Raw genomic sequence first — 14,686 nt, 5'->3', positions numbered from 1 at the left:
ACAGTATTTAGAGAGGCCTCCTGAGTGGGATATCCTCTCCAGTATGGACACCACTGTTTACTGAGGCAGCCTATCCCCCCAGCAATTAGCTGATAACCAGGGGTCGGGCTGATGCAACTCCCCTCACAATCCATAGCAGAAAGTGCCCGCATTTAACTATATACAGGTCCTTCTAAAAAAATTAGCATATTGTGATAAAGTTCATTATCTTCTGTAATGTACTGATAAACATTAGACTTTCATATATTTTAGATTCATTACACACAACTGAAGTAGTTCAAGCCTTTTATTGTTTTAATATTGATGATTTTGGCATACAGCTCATGAAAACCCAAATTTCCTATCTAAAAAAATTAGCATATCATGAAAAGGTTCTCTTTAAAAACTCCCAGCCTGGTTCATTACTCCAAACCGCAATCATGGGTAAGACTGCCGACCTGACTGCTGTCCAGAAGGCCATCATTGACGCCCTCAAGCAAGAGGGTAAGACACAGAAAGAAATTTCTGAACGAATAGGCTGTTCCCAGAGTGCTGTATCAAGGCACCTCAGTGGGAAGGAAAAAGTGTGGCAGAAAACGCTGCACAACGAGAAGAGGTGACCGGACCCTGAGGAAGATTGTGGAGAAGGACCGATTCCAGACCTTGGGGGACCTGCGGAAGCAGTGGACTGAGTCTGGAGTAGAAACATCCACAGGCGTGTGCAGGAAATGGGCTACAGGTGCCGCATTCCCCAGGTCAAGCCACTTTTGAACCAGAAACAGCAGCAGAAGCGCCTGACCTGGGCTACAGAGAAGCAGCACTGGACTGTTGCATGTCATTCGGAAATCAAGGTGCCAGAGTCTGGAGGAAGACTGGGGAGAGGGAAATGCCAAAATGCCTGAAGTCCAGTGTCAAGTACCCACAGTCAGTGATGGTCTGGGGTGCCATGTCAGCTGCTGGTGTTGGTCCACTGTGTTTTATCAAGGGCAGGGTCAATGCAGCTAGCTATCAGGAGATTTTGGAGCACTTCATGCTTCCATCTGCTGAAAAGCTTTATGGAGATGAAGATTTCATTTTTCAGCACGACCTGGCACCTGCTCACAGTGCCAAAATCACTGGTAAATGGTTTACTGACCATGGTATTACTGTGCTTAATTGGCCTGCCAACTCTCCTGACCTGAACCCCATAGAGAAGAGAAAGTTGAGAGACGCAAGACCCAACACTCTGGATGAGCTTAAGGCCGCTATCGAAGCATCCTGGGCCTCCATAACACCTCAGCAGTGCCACAGGCTGATTGCCTCCATGCCACGCCGCATTGAAGCAGTCATTTCTGCAAAAGGATTCCCGACCAAGTATTGAGTGCAGAACTGAACATAATTATTTGAAGGTTGACTTTTTTTGTATTAAAAACACTTTTCTTTTATTAGTCAGATGAAATATGCTAATTTTTTTTAATAGGAATTTTGGGTTTTCATGAGCTGTATGCCAAAATCATCAATATTAAAGCAATAAAAGGCTTGAACTACTTCAGTTGGTGTGTAATGAATCTAAAATATATGAAAGTCTAATGTTTATCAGTACATTACAGAAGATAATGAACTTTATCACAATATGCTAATTTTTTTAGAAGGACCTGTAATACTGGACGTAGCTGCACCAAGTCCTCCAGACTGTGCAGGGAGAAGCTCCATCTAGTGTCTTCAGAACAGATGGCCTCAGTCAGACCGTGCAAAGGTAAGGAGCCCACGATCCTGGTTTGTACTTTAAAAAACAAAAAAACACTGATTTCCAGCAGATAAGGATTAAGATCATCAAACAACTCTATGTAAGGCCTATTTCACACGAGCGTGACGGACTGGCTCCGGGTGCGTTCAGTGAAACTCGCACCATTTTGCAAGCAAGTTCAGTCAGTTTTGTCTGCGATTGGGTTCGGTTTTTCACGCGCGTGATAAAAAAAAACCTGAAGGTTTACAAAAAACATCTCCTAGCAACCATCAGTGAAAAACGCATTGCATCCGCACTTGCTTCCGGATGCAATGCGTTTTTCAATGAAGCCCCATTCACTTCTATGGGGCCAGGGCCGCGGGAAAAACGTAGAATTCAGAACATGCTGCGATTCTCACGCAACACAGAACTGATGCGTGAAAAGAAAAAAACGCTCATGTACACAGACCCATGGAAATGAATGGGTCAGGATTCAGCACGGGCGCTATGCGTTCACGTCACGCATCGCACCCGCTCGTGTGAAAGGGGCCAAACCCTGAGCAGGTCCACGTGGCCATCGCATTGCTTCAAGGGGGAACCAGCTCTGTCCATACTGCTGTACACAGAGGTCATAGCTCCTCTTGGTAGAGAGCCCCTTTAAGTGTGTCAGTTGCGTGTCACTCGCCTTTAGCACAAAGTCTATGACCACCTGCCCACGGCGCAGAATACGTGCAGGTTTTAGTGTATTATAATCTCTTGTACACGTTGCAGATGTTTTCCGTGTGGAAATTGACCTGCGGTGTGGATTTTAGAATCCACAGCACGTCAATAACATTTGCGGTTTTAGCTGCGGATTTCAGCCTTTTCAATGGAAAGATGAGATCTGCGGCCAAACCACGTGAAATTGGCACCAAGAACCGCAATCAGACATTGAGGATATGCAGCAAAAAATGCACATAAATTGGCACGGGTCAGAAACCAGTGACTCCAGTTATTACACAGGTCCAACCTATGATCCTACTGTGTGGATCCAGAGGAGAGGAGACTACAACTCCTAGCATGCCAGAGTGCACTGGCAGCTTCTAAGCAGCTGGAGTGGCACTGGCTTTACCCATCATGCCAGTGTGGGATGTCTGGTCCAGGACCAGGTGCAGAGGTACAGATACACTGGAGCAGAAAACGTTCCGTGCTTCATCATCACACCCCTCGGGTCACCAGAGGCATGCCACTCCTCCGGGTGTCTTGCACACCCCCCCTTAGGCGCGGCCCCTTTAAGACAGTCTCAGCCCTCGGGCGTCGTCACGTGACGGGTCTTTGTCCGAACATTCGGGCGACGGAAACAACACCGGCGAAATCAAAAGCGGGTGAGAAGGAAAACGGAAGAGACAAAGACGCCCGAAAGGGGGTGGCGTCTTCGGTATGTATATCTGCATGATGTCGGAACACTGCAGCCAGCAGAACAGTGCACCGACTCAGGTGACCCGGGTCCGGGCGGGGTGTGTGAATTTTTAGCAGAATTCAAGGCAGGACTATCACAGGGACATCGGAGGCAGGCTTGGGCGTAATAGACCGCAGACCCGCACGGGTGACTGGCTTTTCGGGTCACTGGTCGCTAAAAATGGGCTGGCAGATGGATGAAAGATGACGGATGAATATTAGATACAGCACGCAAAGTAAGGCGGGAAATAGAAGTAGAACTATACCGGCACCGATCTCCCGGTAAGGGTGTGGCATAAAATAGACAGCACCGGCTACCTATTACGTTTCTACGGTGCTGACGTCCCGCCTCTCCTTGAGTGACAGATAGCGGAGCGAATCGCTATGCACATTCTTGATCCCGCCTTTACCGGCGTAGCTATTAGCCAATAGGAGCTGGAGTTAGAAGCTGAGTGTTGGTTTGATTGACATGTTACTCCGCCTATCAGTGACCTGTTTCGAGAGGCTTCATATTGCGTGTGTGACAGCTATTGTAAAGTGTCAGTGGTGTTTATTGGAGGAAGGAGATGACTGGATGGGAAGAGCCACATTATACCAGGAGTATCAATACCCGTTATACCCTGTGCCCGGGGTGGTGTAAAGGTCCTGTTTACAAACTGCAGCGGTAATGTGCCTGTATATGGTGCAGCCAGTCACTGAGGACAGTGGTTGGCTGCAGTAGTCAAGTGCTAAATAATTGGACGCCATTGACACTGTGAAGTGCAGGTGTACGGAACGTCACTGCTGCAGCTAATCATGTTGCAGAGAACAGTGCTGGTTGGAGTAAGGGTTGAATATAATTAATGTGCGGCCCAGCTCCGGAAAAAAATAGAACATGTCCTATTCTTGTCCGCAGACAAGAATAGGCATATTCTATTAGTGCCGGCGATGTGCGGAACGCACATTGCCGTGTCCGTGTTTTGCGGATCTGTGGATGACGTCCGAGTGCATTCCGTATTTTGCGGAATGGAACAGCTGGCCCCTAATAGAACAGTCCTATGCTTGTCTGTAATGCGGTCAATAATAGGACATGTTCTATTATTTTGCGGAACGGACATACGGAAACGGAATGCACACGGAATAACTTAGTTTTTTTGCGGACCCATTAAAATGAATTGTTCCGCATATGGGCCGCAAAAAAAGTCATGAAAAGAAAATACGTTCGCGTGCATGAGCCCTTAGGCCTCGTTCACACGACCGTGCTGTTTTTTGCAATCCGCAAAACATGGATGGCGCCCGTGTGTCTTCCGCAATTTGCAGAACGGAACAGGAGGCCTATTATAGAAATGCCTATTCTTGTCCGCAAGACCCATTGAAATAAATGTTGTCTTTTGCAGACCCATTGAAATGAATGGTTCCGTATACGGACCATATGCAGAACGCAGAAAACGGCCCGTATACGGAACGCCAAATGCGTTTGTGCTAACGAGCCCTTAGTCTGACCTCTGGTGGTTCTTTTTCAGTACAAGAAAAAGGTGTTCTGGCAAAAAAAAAGATTGGTAACTTAGTCCTGACGGACAGGGCTCAGTACCACCTCAAATCAGCCAAAAACATTTTTAGACCAACATGTAGGCGCCAAACCACTATAGGTGGGTTTGTGATACTTAGAAGAAAAGTACCGTAGTGCTTAACCAGCTCAGGACCGCCGAACGCAGGATTGCGTCCTGGCAGCGGCCCTGTTGTTCCTCCTGGACGCTCTGATGCGTCCTCTCGCGAGAGGCGAGATTTCCTATGAACGCGCGGACACAGGAGTGCGCATTCACAGGATCGGACGGTAAACCAGTGGATCTACAGCCTGCCAGCGGCGATCATTCGCTGGCAGGCTGTAGATGCGTTGTTTTTTTTTAACCCATGAAAGGTATATCAGACGCTGTTTTGATAACAGCGTCTAATATACCTGCTAGCTGGTCCTCTGGTGGTCCCTTTTGCTTGGATCGACCACCAGAGGACACAGGCAGCTCTGTAATAAGTAGCACCAAGCACCACACTACACCCCCCCCCCCCCCCCGTAAGGCTCCATTCAGACGTCCGTATGAGTTTTGCGGATCCGTAAAACACAGACACCACGGATCTGCAAAACACGGACACCGGCAATGTGCTTTCCGCATTTTGCCAGAACTATATAGAAAATGCCTTTTCTTGTCCGCAATTGCAGACAAGAAAAGGACAAGTTCTATAGGCTCTACAAAAAACGCAGTGTTCGCCCGATCAGGCCTGATCTTGTGCACACACTTGCGTTCAGTCCGCCCCACCGCAGTGACAGAATTGTATTTTTTTCTGATCACTGCAAAAATACCGTAAAATCGCTGCGGCGCTATAAAAAGATCACTTTTGAGGGGCATGGCGAGTTCATACAAGATTTTTTTTTTTTTTTTGGCACAAGTTAGCGGAATTATTATTATTTTTTTTCTTACAAAGTCTCATATTCCACTAACTTGTGACAAAAAATAAAATCTAACATGAACTCACCATACCCCTCACGGAATCCAAATGCGTAAAAATTTTTAGACATTTATATTCCAGACTTCTTCTCATGCTTTAGGGCCCCTAAAATGGCAGGGCAGTATAAATACCCCATAAGGGACCCCATTTTGGAAAGAAGACACCCCAAGGTATTCCGTGAGGGGCATGGCGAGTTCCTAGAATATTTTTATTTTTGGGCACAAGTTAGCGGAAAATGTTTTTTTTTTTTCTCTTACAAAATCATTTTCCACTAACTTGTGCCAAAAAAATATATATTCTAGGAACTCGCCATACCCCTCATGGAATACCTTGGGGTGTTTTCTTTCCAAAATGGGGTCACATGTGGGGTATTTATACTGCCCTGGCATTTTAGGGGCCCTAAAGTGTGAGAATCCAAATGCCTAAAAATGCCCCCCTAACAGATACTCATTGGAATTTGGGCCCCTTTGCGCACCTAGGCTGCAAAAAAGTGTCACACATGTGGTATCGCCGTACTCAGGAGAAGTAGGGCAATGTGTTTTGGGTTGTATTTTTACATATACCCATGCTGGGCGAGATAAATATCTCTGTAAAAGACAACTTTTCCCATTTTTTTTATACAAAGTTGTCATTTTACAGAAATATTTATCTCACCCAGCATGGGTATATGTAAAAATACACCCCAAAACACATTGCCCTACTTCTTCTGAGTACGGCGATACCACATGTGTGACACTTTTTTGCAGCCTAGGTGCACAAAGGGGCCCAAATTCTAAAGAGCACCTTTAGGATTTCACAGGGCATTTTTTACGCATTTGGATTCCAAACTACTTCTCACGCTTTAGGTCCCCTAAAATGCCCGGGCAGTATAAATACCCCACAAGTGACCCCATTTTGGAAAGAAGACACCCCCAAGGTATTCCGTGAGGGGTATGGTAAGTTCATGTAACTTTTTATTTTTTGTCACAAGTTAGTGGAATATGAGTCTTTGTAAGAAAAAAATAACAAAAAAACATTTTCCGCTAACTTGTGACAGAAATAAAACCTCCATGAACTCACTATGCCCATCAGCGAATACCTTAGGGTGTCTACTTTCTGAAATGGGGTCATTTGTGGGGTGTTTCCACTGTCTGGGCATTGTAGAACCTCAGGAAACACCAATAAATATACACTTATTGCATTTTTTTTATCAAAGACATGTAGAACAATAAATTTAGAGTAAAATGTATATAGAAATGTAATTTTAATTGAAAAATTTTACAACAGAAAGTGAAAAATGTCTTTTTTTTTTGCAAAAAATTTCGATTAATATAAAAAAAAAAGTAAAAATGTCAGCAGCAATGAGATACCACCAAATGAAAGCTCTATTAGTGAGGAGAAAAGGAGGCAACATTCATTTGGGTGGTAAGTTGCATGACCGAGCAATAAACGGTGAAAGTAGTGTAGTGCAGAAGTGTAAAAAGTGGTCTGGTCATTAAGGGGGTTTAAGCTAGGGGGGCTGAAGTGGTTAAAGGGCTTCTGTCACCCCCCAAACAGCAATTTTCAGTTTTGGACTTAATATATTTGCTAATGTACGCAGATTCCATATATACCCCTCTTACCTCTGGCTGTGCTGTAATTTCAGTAAAAATCGTACTTTTGTGATATGCAAATTTCTTCACTACCAGCAAGTTGGGTGGACTTGCTGGTAGCCGCCGCATCCTCGGTCTGAAAAAACGCCCCCTCCTCCACTTGATTGACAGGGCCAGCGAGCGCTCTCATCCTCCAGGTGTAGGGCTGACGTTATCAGCACAGGCGCCCTGAGGAAGGAGCAGCCAAGCGAGTGTCCTTATCTCAGAGTGCCTGTGCCGAATGAGGACCATTACGGCGCAGGCGCGGGATTTGAGCTGCAGGCAGGGCCAGCTGGAGGATGAGAGCGCTCGCTGACCTGGTCAATCAAGTGGAGGAGGGGGCGTTTTTTCAGACCGAGGATGCGGCAGCTACCAGCAAGTCCACCCAACTTGCTGGTAGTGAAGAAATTTGCATATCACAAAAGTATGATTTTTACTGAAATTACAGCACAGCCAGAGGTAAGAGGGGTATATATAGAATCTACGTACATTGGCAAATATATTAAGTCCAAAACTGAAAATTGCTGTTTGGGGGGTGACAGAAGCCCTTAAATGGTGAGATACAAGTGGGAAAAATGGGATATGAGAAAATGGAATAGTCCAAGGGGCTGACAGAGATAACCCCAATGTCTAATCTGGTTATAAATCGAGTATATAGGTTATATACAGTTGAAACCAGAAGTTTACATACACTATATAAAAAGACTCTATACACCACCACAATGGATTTGAAATGAAACGAACAAGGTGTGCTTTACCTGCAGACCGTCAGCTTTAATTTGAGGGTATTTACATCTAAATCAGGTGAACGGTGTAGGGATTAGAACAGTTTGCATATGTGCCTCCCACTTGTTACGGGACCAAAAGTAATGGGACAATTGGCTTCTCAGCTGTTCCATGGCCAGGTGTGTGTTATTCCCTCATTATCCCAATTACAATGAGCAGATAAAGGCCCCTTTCACACGGGCGAGTTTTCCGTGCGGGTGCGATCCGTGCGGCGAACGTATGGCACCCGCACTAAATCCTGACCCATTCATTTCTATGGGGCTGTGCACATGAGCGTTGTTTTTAACGCATCACTTGTGCGTTCAGTTGAAATCGCAGCATGCTCTATATTGTCCGATTTCGACGTGACGCAGGCCCCATAGAAATGAATGGGGTGTGTGAAAATCGGATGGCATCCGCAAGCAAGTACGGATGCCGTGCGATTTGCACGCACGGTTGCTAGGAGACGATCGGGATGGGGACCCGATCATTATTATTTTCCCTTATAACATGGTTATAAGGGAAAATAATAGCATTCTGAATACAGAATGCATAGTAAACCAGCGCTAGAGGGGTTAAAAAAAAATAAAAAATAATTTAACTCACCTTAGTCCACTTGATCGCGAAGCCCGGCATCTCCTTGTGTCTCCTCTGCTGATGAACAGGACCTGGGGTGAGCTGCTCCATTAAATATCGGTTAAGGACCTTCGATGACGTCACTCCGGTCATCACATGGTCTTTTACCATGGTGAATCACCATGGTAAAAGATCATGTGACGTACCATGTGATGACCGGAGTGACGTCATCGAAGGTCCTTAACCTGTATTTAATGGAGCAGCTCATCCCAGGTCCTTTTCAGCCGCTCAGCGCAGAGGAGACACAAGGAGATGCCAGCTTCGCGATCAAGTGGATCAAGGTGAGTTAAATTTTTTATTTTTATTTTTTAACCCCTCTAGCGCTGGTTTACTATGCATTCTGTATTCAGAATGCTATTATTTTCCCTTATAACCATGTTATAAGGGAAAATAATACAATCTTCAGAACATCAATCCCAAGCCCGAACTTCTGTGAAGAAGTTCGGGTTTGGGTACCAAACATGCGCGATTTTTCTCACGCGAGTGCAACGCATGACAATGTTTTGCACTCGCGCGGGAAAATCGCGCATTTTCCCGCAACGCACCCGGGCAAAAAAAACTGACGCCCGTGTGAAAGAGGCCAAAAGGTCCAGAGTTCATTTCAAGTGTGCTATTTGCATTTGGAATATGTTGCTGTCAACTCTCAAGATGAGATCTAAAGAGCTGTCACTATCAGTGAAGCAAGCCATCATTTGGCCTCATGCACACGACCGTTGTTTCATTCCGTGTTCGTTGTTCCGTTTTTCGTGATTTTCTGTGGACCCATTGACTTTCAATGGGTCAGTTGAAAACTCGTCTAATGCACCGTTTGTCATCCTTGTCCATGATCCGTGGTTCCAGTACGTCAAAAAAATATAACCTGTCCTATTTTTTTCACGGAAAATGGTTCACAGACTTATTCAAGTCAATGGGACCGTGAAAAAACGCGGAGGCACACAAGATTGTCATCCGCGTCTGTTTTTTTTCCTATCATTTGCATGGCAAACTTGACGCACCGGTGATCTCAGCAACATCAAAAGACCCGGAAGAGCACGGAAAACAACTGTGGTGGCTGACCGAAGAATTCTTTCCCTGGTGAAGAAAACACCCTTCACAACAGTTGGCCAGATCAAGAACACTCTCCAGGAGGTAGGTGTATGTGTGTCAAAGTCAACAATCAAGAGAAGTCTTCACCAGAGTGAGTGAATACAGAGGGTTCACCACAAGATGGCCATTGGTGAGCCTCAAAAACAGGAAGGCCAGATTAGAGTTTGCCAAACGACATCTAAAAAAGCCTTCACAGTTCTGGAACAACATCCTATGGACAGATGAGACCAAGATCAACTTGTACCAGAGTGATGGGAAGAGAAGAGTATGGAGAAGGAAAGGAACTGCTCATGGTCCCAAGCATACCACCTCATCAGTGAAGCATGGTGGTGGTAGTGTCATGGCGTGGGCATGTATGGCTGCCAATAGAACTGGTTCTCTTGTTTTATTGATGATGTGACTGCTGACAAAAGCAGCAGGATGAATTCTGAAGTGTTTCGGGCAATATTATCTGCTCATATTCAGCCAAATGCTTCAGAACTCATTGGACGGCACATCACAGTGCAGATGGACAATGACCCAAAGCATACTGCAAAAGCAACCAAAGAGTTTTTTAAGGGAAAGAAGTGGAATGTTATGCAATGGCCAAGTCAATCCCCTGACCTGAATCCAATTGAGCATGCATTTCACTTGCTGAAGACAAAACTGAAGAGAAAATGCCCCAAGAACAAGCAGGAACTGAAGACCGTTGCAGTAGAGGCCTGGCAGAGCATCACCAGGGATAAAACCCAACGTCTGGTGATGTCTATGCGTTCCAGACTTCAGGCTGTAATTGACTGCAAAGGATTTGCAACCAAGTATTAAAAAGTGAAAGTTTGATTTATGATTATTATTCTGTCCCATTACTTTTGGTCCCTTCACAAGTGGGAGGCACATATGCAAACTGTTGTAATTCCTACACCGTTCACCTGATTTGGATGTAAATACCCTCAAATTAAAGCTGACAGTCTGCAGGTAAAGCACATCTTGTTTGTTTCATTTCAAATCCATTGTGGTGGTGTATAGAGCCAAAAATAATAGAATTGTGTCCATGTCCCAATATTTATGGACCTGACTGTATATATAATATAATATAAAAGGCATTGTCTCCTATATTTATACTCCTAAGCAGGGTTCTAGTTTGCGCTAGAAAATGTGCCAGTGAGCTGAAAACAGGTGCACTTCCCCATGAAAATGCAACTTTTTAAGTTTTTGTGACTAAATCAGGCGCAAAAAAAGGCACACCTACATAAATAGGTTGGAAAATAGGTGCAAAAGTTAGAAAACTTCTGAATCGGTAAAAAAATAAATAATATCAAAATAGACAAACAGAGTGCAAATGCCTCCAAAACAGGCGCATTTTCAGTAGTAAATGCAACAAAAAAAATAAGACATTCTAAAACGGCATTTTTTACACCTAAAAACAGGTGCAGACATGAATGAAGGTGGATAAGACTTTCAGAAATCTCATCCACATGCTACAGAGAAAACCCGGAACGGACTTGTTCTGCAGGCACTTAGGCCTCCTGCACAGTGCACACGACCGTATGGCTTCTTTAGTGTTTTGCGGTCCGTTTTTCACGGATCGGTTGTTCCGTTTTTTTGTTTCGGCTGTGTTTCCGTTCCATTTTTCCGTATGGCATATACAGTATACAGTAATTACATTGAAAAAATTGGGCTGGGCATAACATTATAACATTCAATAGATGGTTCCGCAAAAACGGAACAGATACGGAAGACATACGGAGTACGGTATGTGTTCCGTTTCTTTTTTTGCGGCCCATTGACTTGAATGGAGCCACGGAACGTGTTTGCGGGCAATAATAGGACATGTTCTATCTTTCAACAGAACGGAAATACGGAATGCCTACGGAGTACATTCCATTTTTTGGCGGAACCATTGAAATGAATGGTATCGTATACGTAACGCAAAAAAAAGGTCCCGTAAACGGGGGGGAAAAAAACGGTCGTGTGCAGGAGGCCTTATTCTGTAGCATGTCAGTTTATCCCGCAGATTTTACCCATAGCTGTCAACCTTTGCAATGCAAAAACCTATTTCAGGTCTTTTTTTGCGGCAGCAGACTTTACCGAAGCCCACTGCTGAATTTCTGTGGTGGACGTATGTTAAAGAGGTTGTCCGAAAAAAAGAAGGAGCACTGTTAAAAAAAATAAAAAGATGGAAATAAGTTATACCCACCATTTTGAACCCCCTTCACTCCAGAGCAGCAGCTCCGATCTCATGATGTAATGTTCTTGGCGGCAGTGATGACGTCCTTGCCGCCAGTCCTGGCGATATACAGTACAAGGCCTGTGAGGCCAGCTATTGGTATGTCACCACGGCAGTCATAGTACCTCTGGAGCAGAGTGATGTGATGATTACTTGATGATTATTATAGTACTTTCCTCGCCCTTTACCTTTTTTTTTATTCAGAAAATCCCTTTAAGGCCTCTTGCACACGACTGTATGTATTTTTCTGTATTTTGCGGTCTGTTTTTCACAGATCCGTTGTTCCTTTTTTTGTTTCCGTTGTGTTTCCGTTCCCTATTTCCGCAAAAACATCTCCGTATGGTTTCCGTATGCGATCCGCTGTTTGCGGATCGCAAACGGAGACATAAAATTTGTAATCATTACTGTAATGTTTGTAAACGGTAAACACATGGGCAAAGTGGGCATGGATCCGCAAAATACGGATGACATACGGATGTGTTCAATATGCATTCCATATTTTTTTGCAGCCCCATTGACTTGAATGGAGCGACGGAACGTTATTTGCAGACAATAATAGGACAAGTTCTATACTTTAGCGGAACGGAAATACGGAAAGCACACGGAGTACATTCCGTTTTTTTCCGGAACCATTGAAATGAATGGTTCCGCAAAAACGGAACAGAAACAGAAAAAGATACGTTTGTGTGAAAGAGGCCTAATACATATTTTCCTCTTCTCAGGCTCCATTCACACGTCCGTAGAATGGGTCCGCATTCTGCAAATTGCGGAATTCATTCTCTATGGGGCAGGAATGCATGCGGACAGCACACGGAGAAAGCAAGTGGCCGCCGGCAGAATTTCGGTACGGCTGTCTGCGTCAAAATTACACAGAAAAAAATTGGCCCTGTGACCTGGCCCTTAAAAGTGTGTGTTAAAATTAGTGCACTTGTGGAAAGTAATTTATAAAAGTGTAGAATGGAGCTTAGGCTATTTCACATTAGCGTTTTCAATTCCGCGACGGATCTCAATAGCGGAAGAAAACACTTCAGTTTTGTCCCCATTCATTGTCAATGGGGACAAAACTGAACTGAACGAAACTGAATGCACTAAAATGCATTTCGTTCCGTTTGGTTGCGTCCCCATAGCGGACAGAAAAATGCTGCAAGCAGTGTTTTTCTGTCCGCGATGTGCTGTGGAACAAGACACAATAGAAAACTGATCCGTCCCCCATTGACTTTCAATGGTGTTCATGGTGGATCTGTCTATAGAAGACAAAATACAACCGGATCCTTAAAAGGGTTGGAAAGTTTCCTATTGGCGACATCCTCAGACTAGGCCATCAAAATCAGATTGACAAGGGTCCGACTCTGTGCGCCCCCGCCAATCAGCTATTTGTAGAGAACACAGTGCTTGAGTGAGCACTGTGTTCTTCTCACTGTTTACCTGCTCGCTATCACAGAAGGGAGCAGGTGTAATTACAGCTCCTCCATCCCACCTAGGCTAGTGCTACACGACGACATGTGTCGCACCAATGTTGCACGACAATTTTTATAAAATGATATTCTACGGTGTCGCACTGTGACATGCTGTGACTGCGACACGACAGTAGCAAAAAAATCTATCCAAGATGGATTTTTCTGCGACTGTCGCAGCCGCAGCATGTTGCAGTGCGACACCATAGACTATTATTATAAAATTGTTGCGCAACATCAATGTCACACGACACATGTTGCAGTGTAGTTGTGCCTTATGTGTTGTCGTGTAGCCCTTGCCTTACTCCAGTGCTCCTTCCCACTGAAGTGAATGGGATAGAGGAGCTGTAATTACACCTGCTTGCTGCTACAATGTCGACGGCAAAGAGAATGCAGCTCTCACAGGAGTGCTGTGTTCTCTTCAAACAGCTGATCGGCGGGGGTGGCGGGCATCAGACCCCCACCGATCTGATATTGGATAGGTCAGCATAGGAAGCCAGCCAACCCCTTTAATTAGGTTAGTGGTATTTGGCAATTAGGAAATGCCGATGCACAATTGCATTCTGACGTAGTCCCCCTTCCACCCCCTCACCACAGCTACATCAGGCCAGGCGTTCAGTCACCTGATGCAAAACTTTTGCAACTTTTAGGCTAATTTCAGATGAGCATGTCCCCTGCAGGAAACTCGCTCTGTGACAGGACCACACACAGCAATTAGGGCTCATGCGCACAATAACGACCAGCTCCTAGTACAACAGGCCTATCCTTCTCCGTAATGCGGACAGGAATATAACCTGTTCTATAATTTTGCGGCTGGAACAGAATGGAAGTAAATGCGGCCCGTTGAAGTGAATGGGTCCACATCAGACCCACAAAGAATGTGGATCAGATGTGTACCAAAAATATGTTCGCGTGCATGAGCCCTTACAATTATTTATAATGCTGTGTGTCCTTGCCTGACCTTGGATCTAATGCATTGTACTATTGGCATTATGTCAGTATAAGGCTATTTTCACACTAGCGTTTCGCTTTTCCGGTATTGAGAGCCGTCATAGGATCTCAATACCGGAGAAAAACGCTTCCGTTTTGTCCCTATTCTGTGTCATTGGGGACAAAACGTAACTGAACAGAATGGAATGCTCCAAAATGCATTCCGTTTGGTTGCTTTGCTCATACCAGAGAGCGAACCACAGCAACTTGCGATTTTCTTTCTGTCATGGGATGCGGAGCAAAACAGCATGATGGCATGACCCACAATGCAAGTCAATGGGCACGGATCTGTTTTCTCTGACACAATAGGTTAAATTGGCTATGTTAAAGATAATAC

General features: G+C 44.8%; 1 protein-coding gene across 4 annotated transcripts in view; it reads left to right on the top strand.

The window, feature by feature from the left end:
• The first annotated feature begins 2,924 nt into the window (after positions 1 to 2,924).
• The window catches only part of ZBTB8A (zinc finger and BTB domain containing 8A), a 33,985-nt gene continuing 22,223 nt past the window's right edge, over positions 2,925 to 14,686 (top strand). Inside the window, exons 1-2 of one of the 4 annotated variants that reach the window (XM_044286672.1) lie at positions 2,925 to 3,101; positions 12,628 to 12,749. In XM_044286672.1, the coding sequence (XP_044142607.1) occupies positions 12,688 to 12,749 (62 nt within the window). In that variant the 5' untranslated portion in view covers positions 2,925 to 3,101; positions 12,628 to 12,687. Of the gene's footprint in view, positions 3,102 to 3,131; positions 3,161 to 3,711; positions 3,786 to 12,627; positions 12,750 to 14,686 lie in introns of those variants that run through there. The other 3 variants (XM_044286673.1, XM_044286674.1, XM_044286675.1) reach the window with 3 other exon arrangements.

This window comes from Bufo gargarizans, chromosome 3 (assembly GCF_014858855.1).
Source record: "Bufo gargarizans isolate SCDJY-AF-19 chromosome 3, ASM1485885v1, whole genome shotgun sequence".
NCBI lineage: Eukaryota > Metazoa > Chordata > Amphibia > Anura > Bufonidae > Bufo > Bufo gargarizans.
This window is presented reverse-complemented; position numbering and strand designations above follow the sequence as displayed.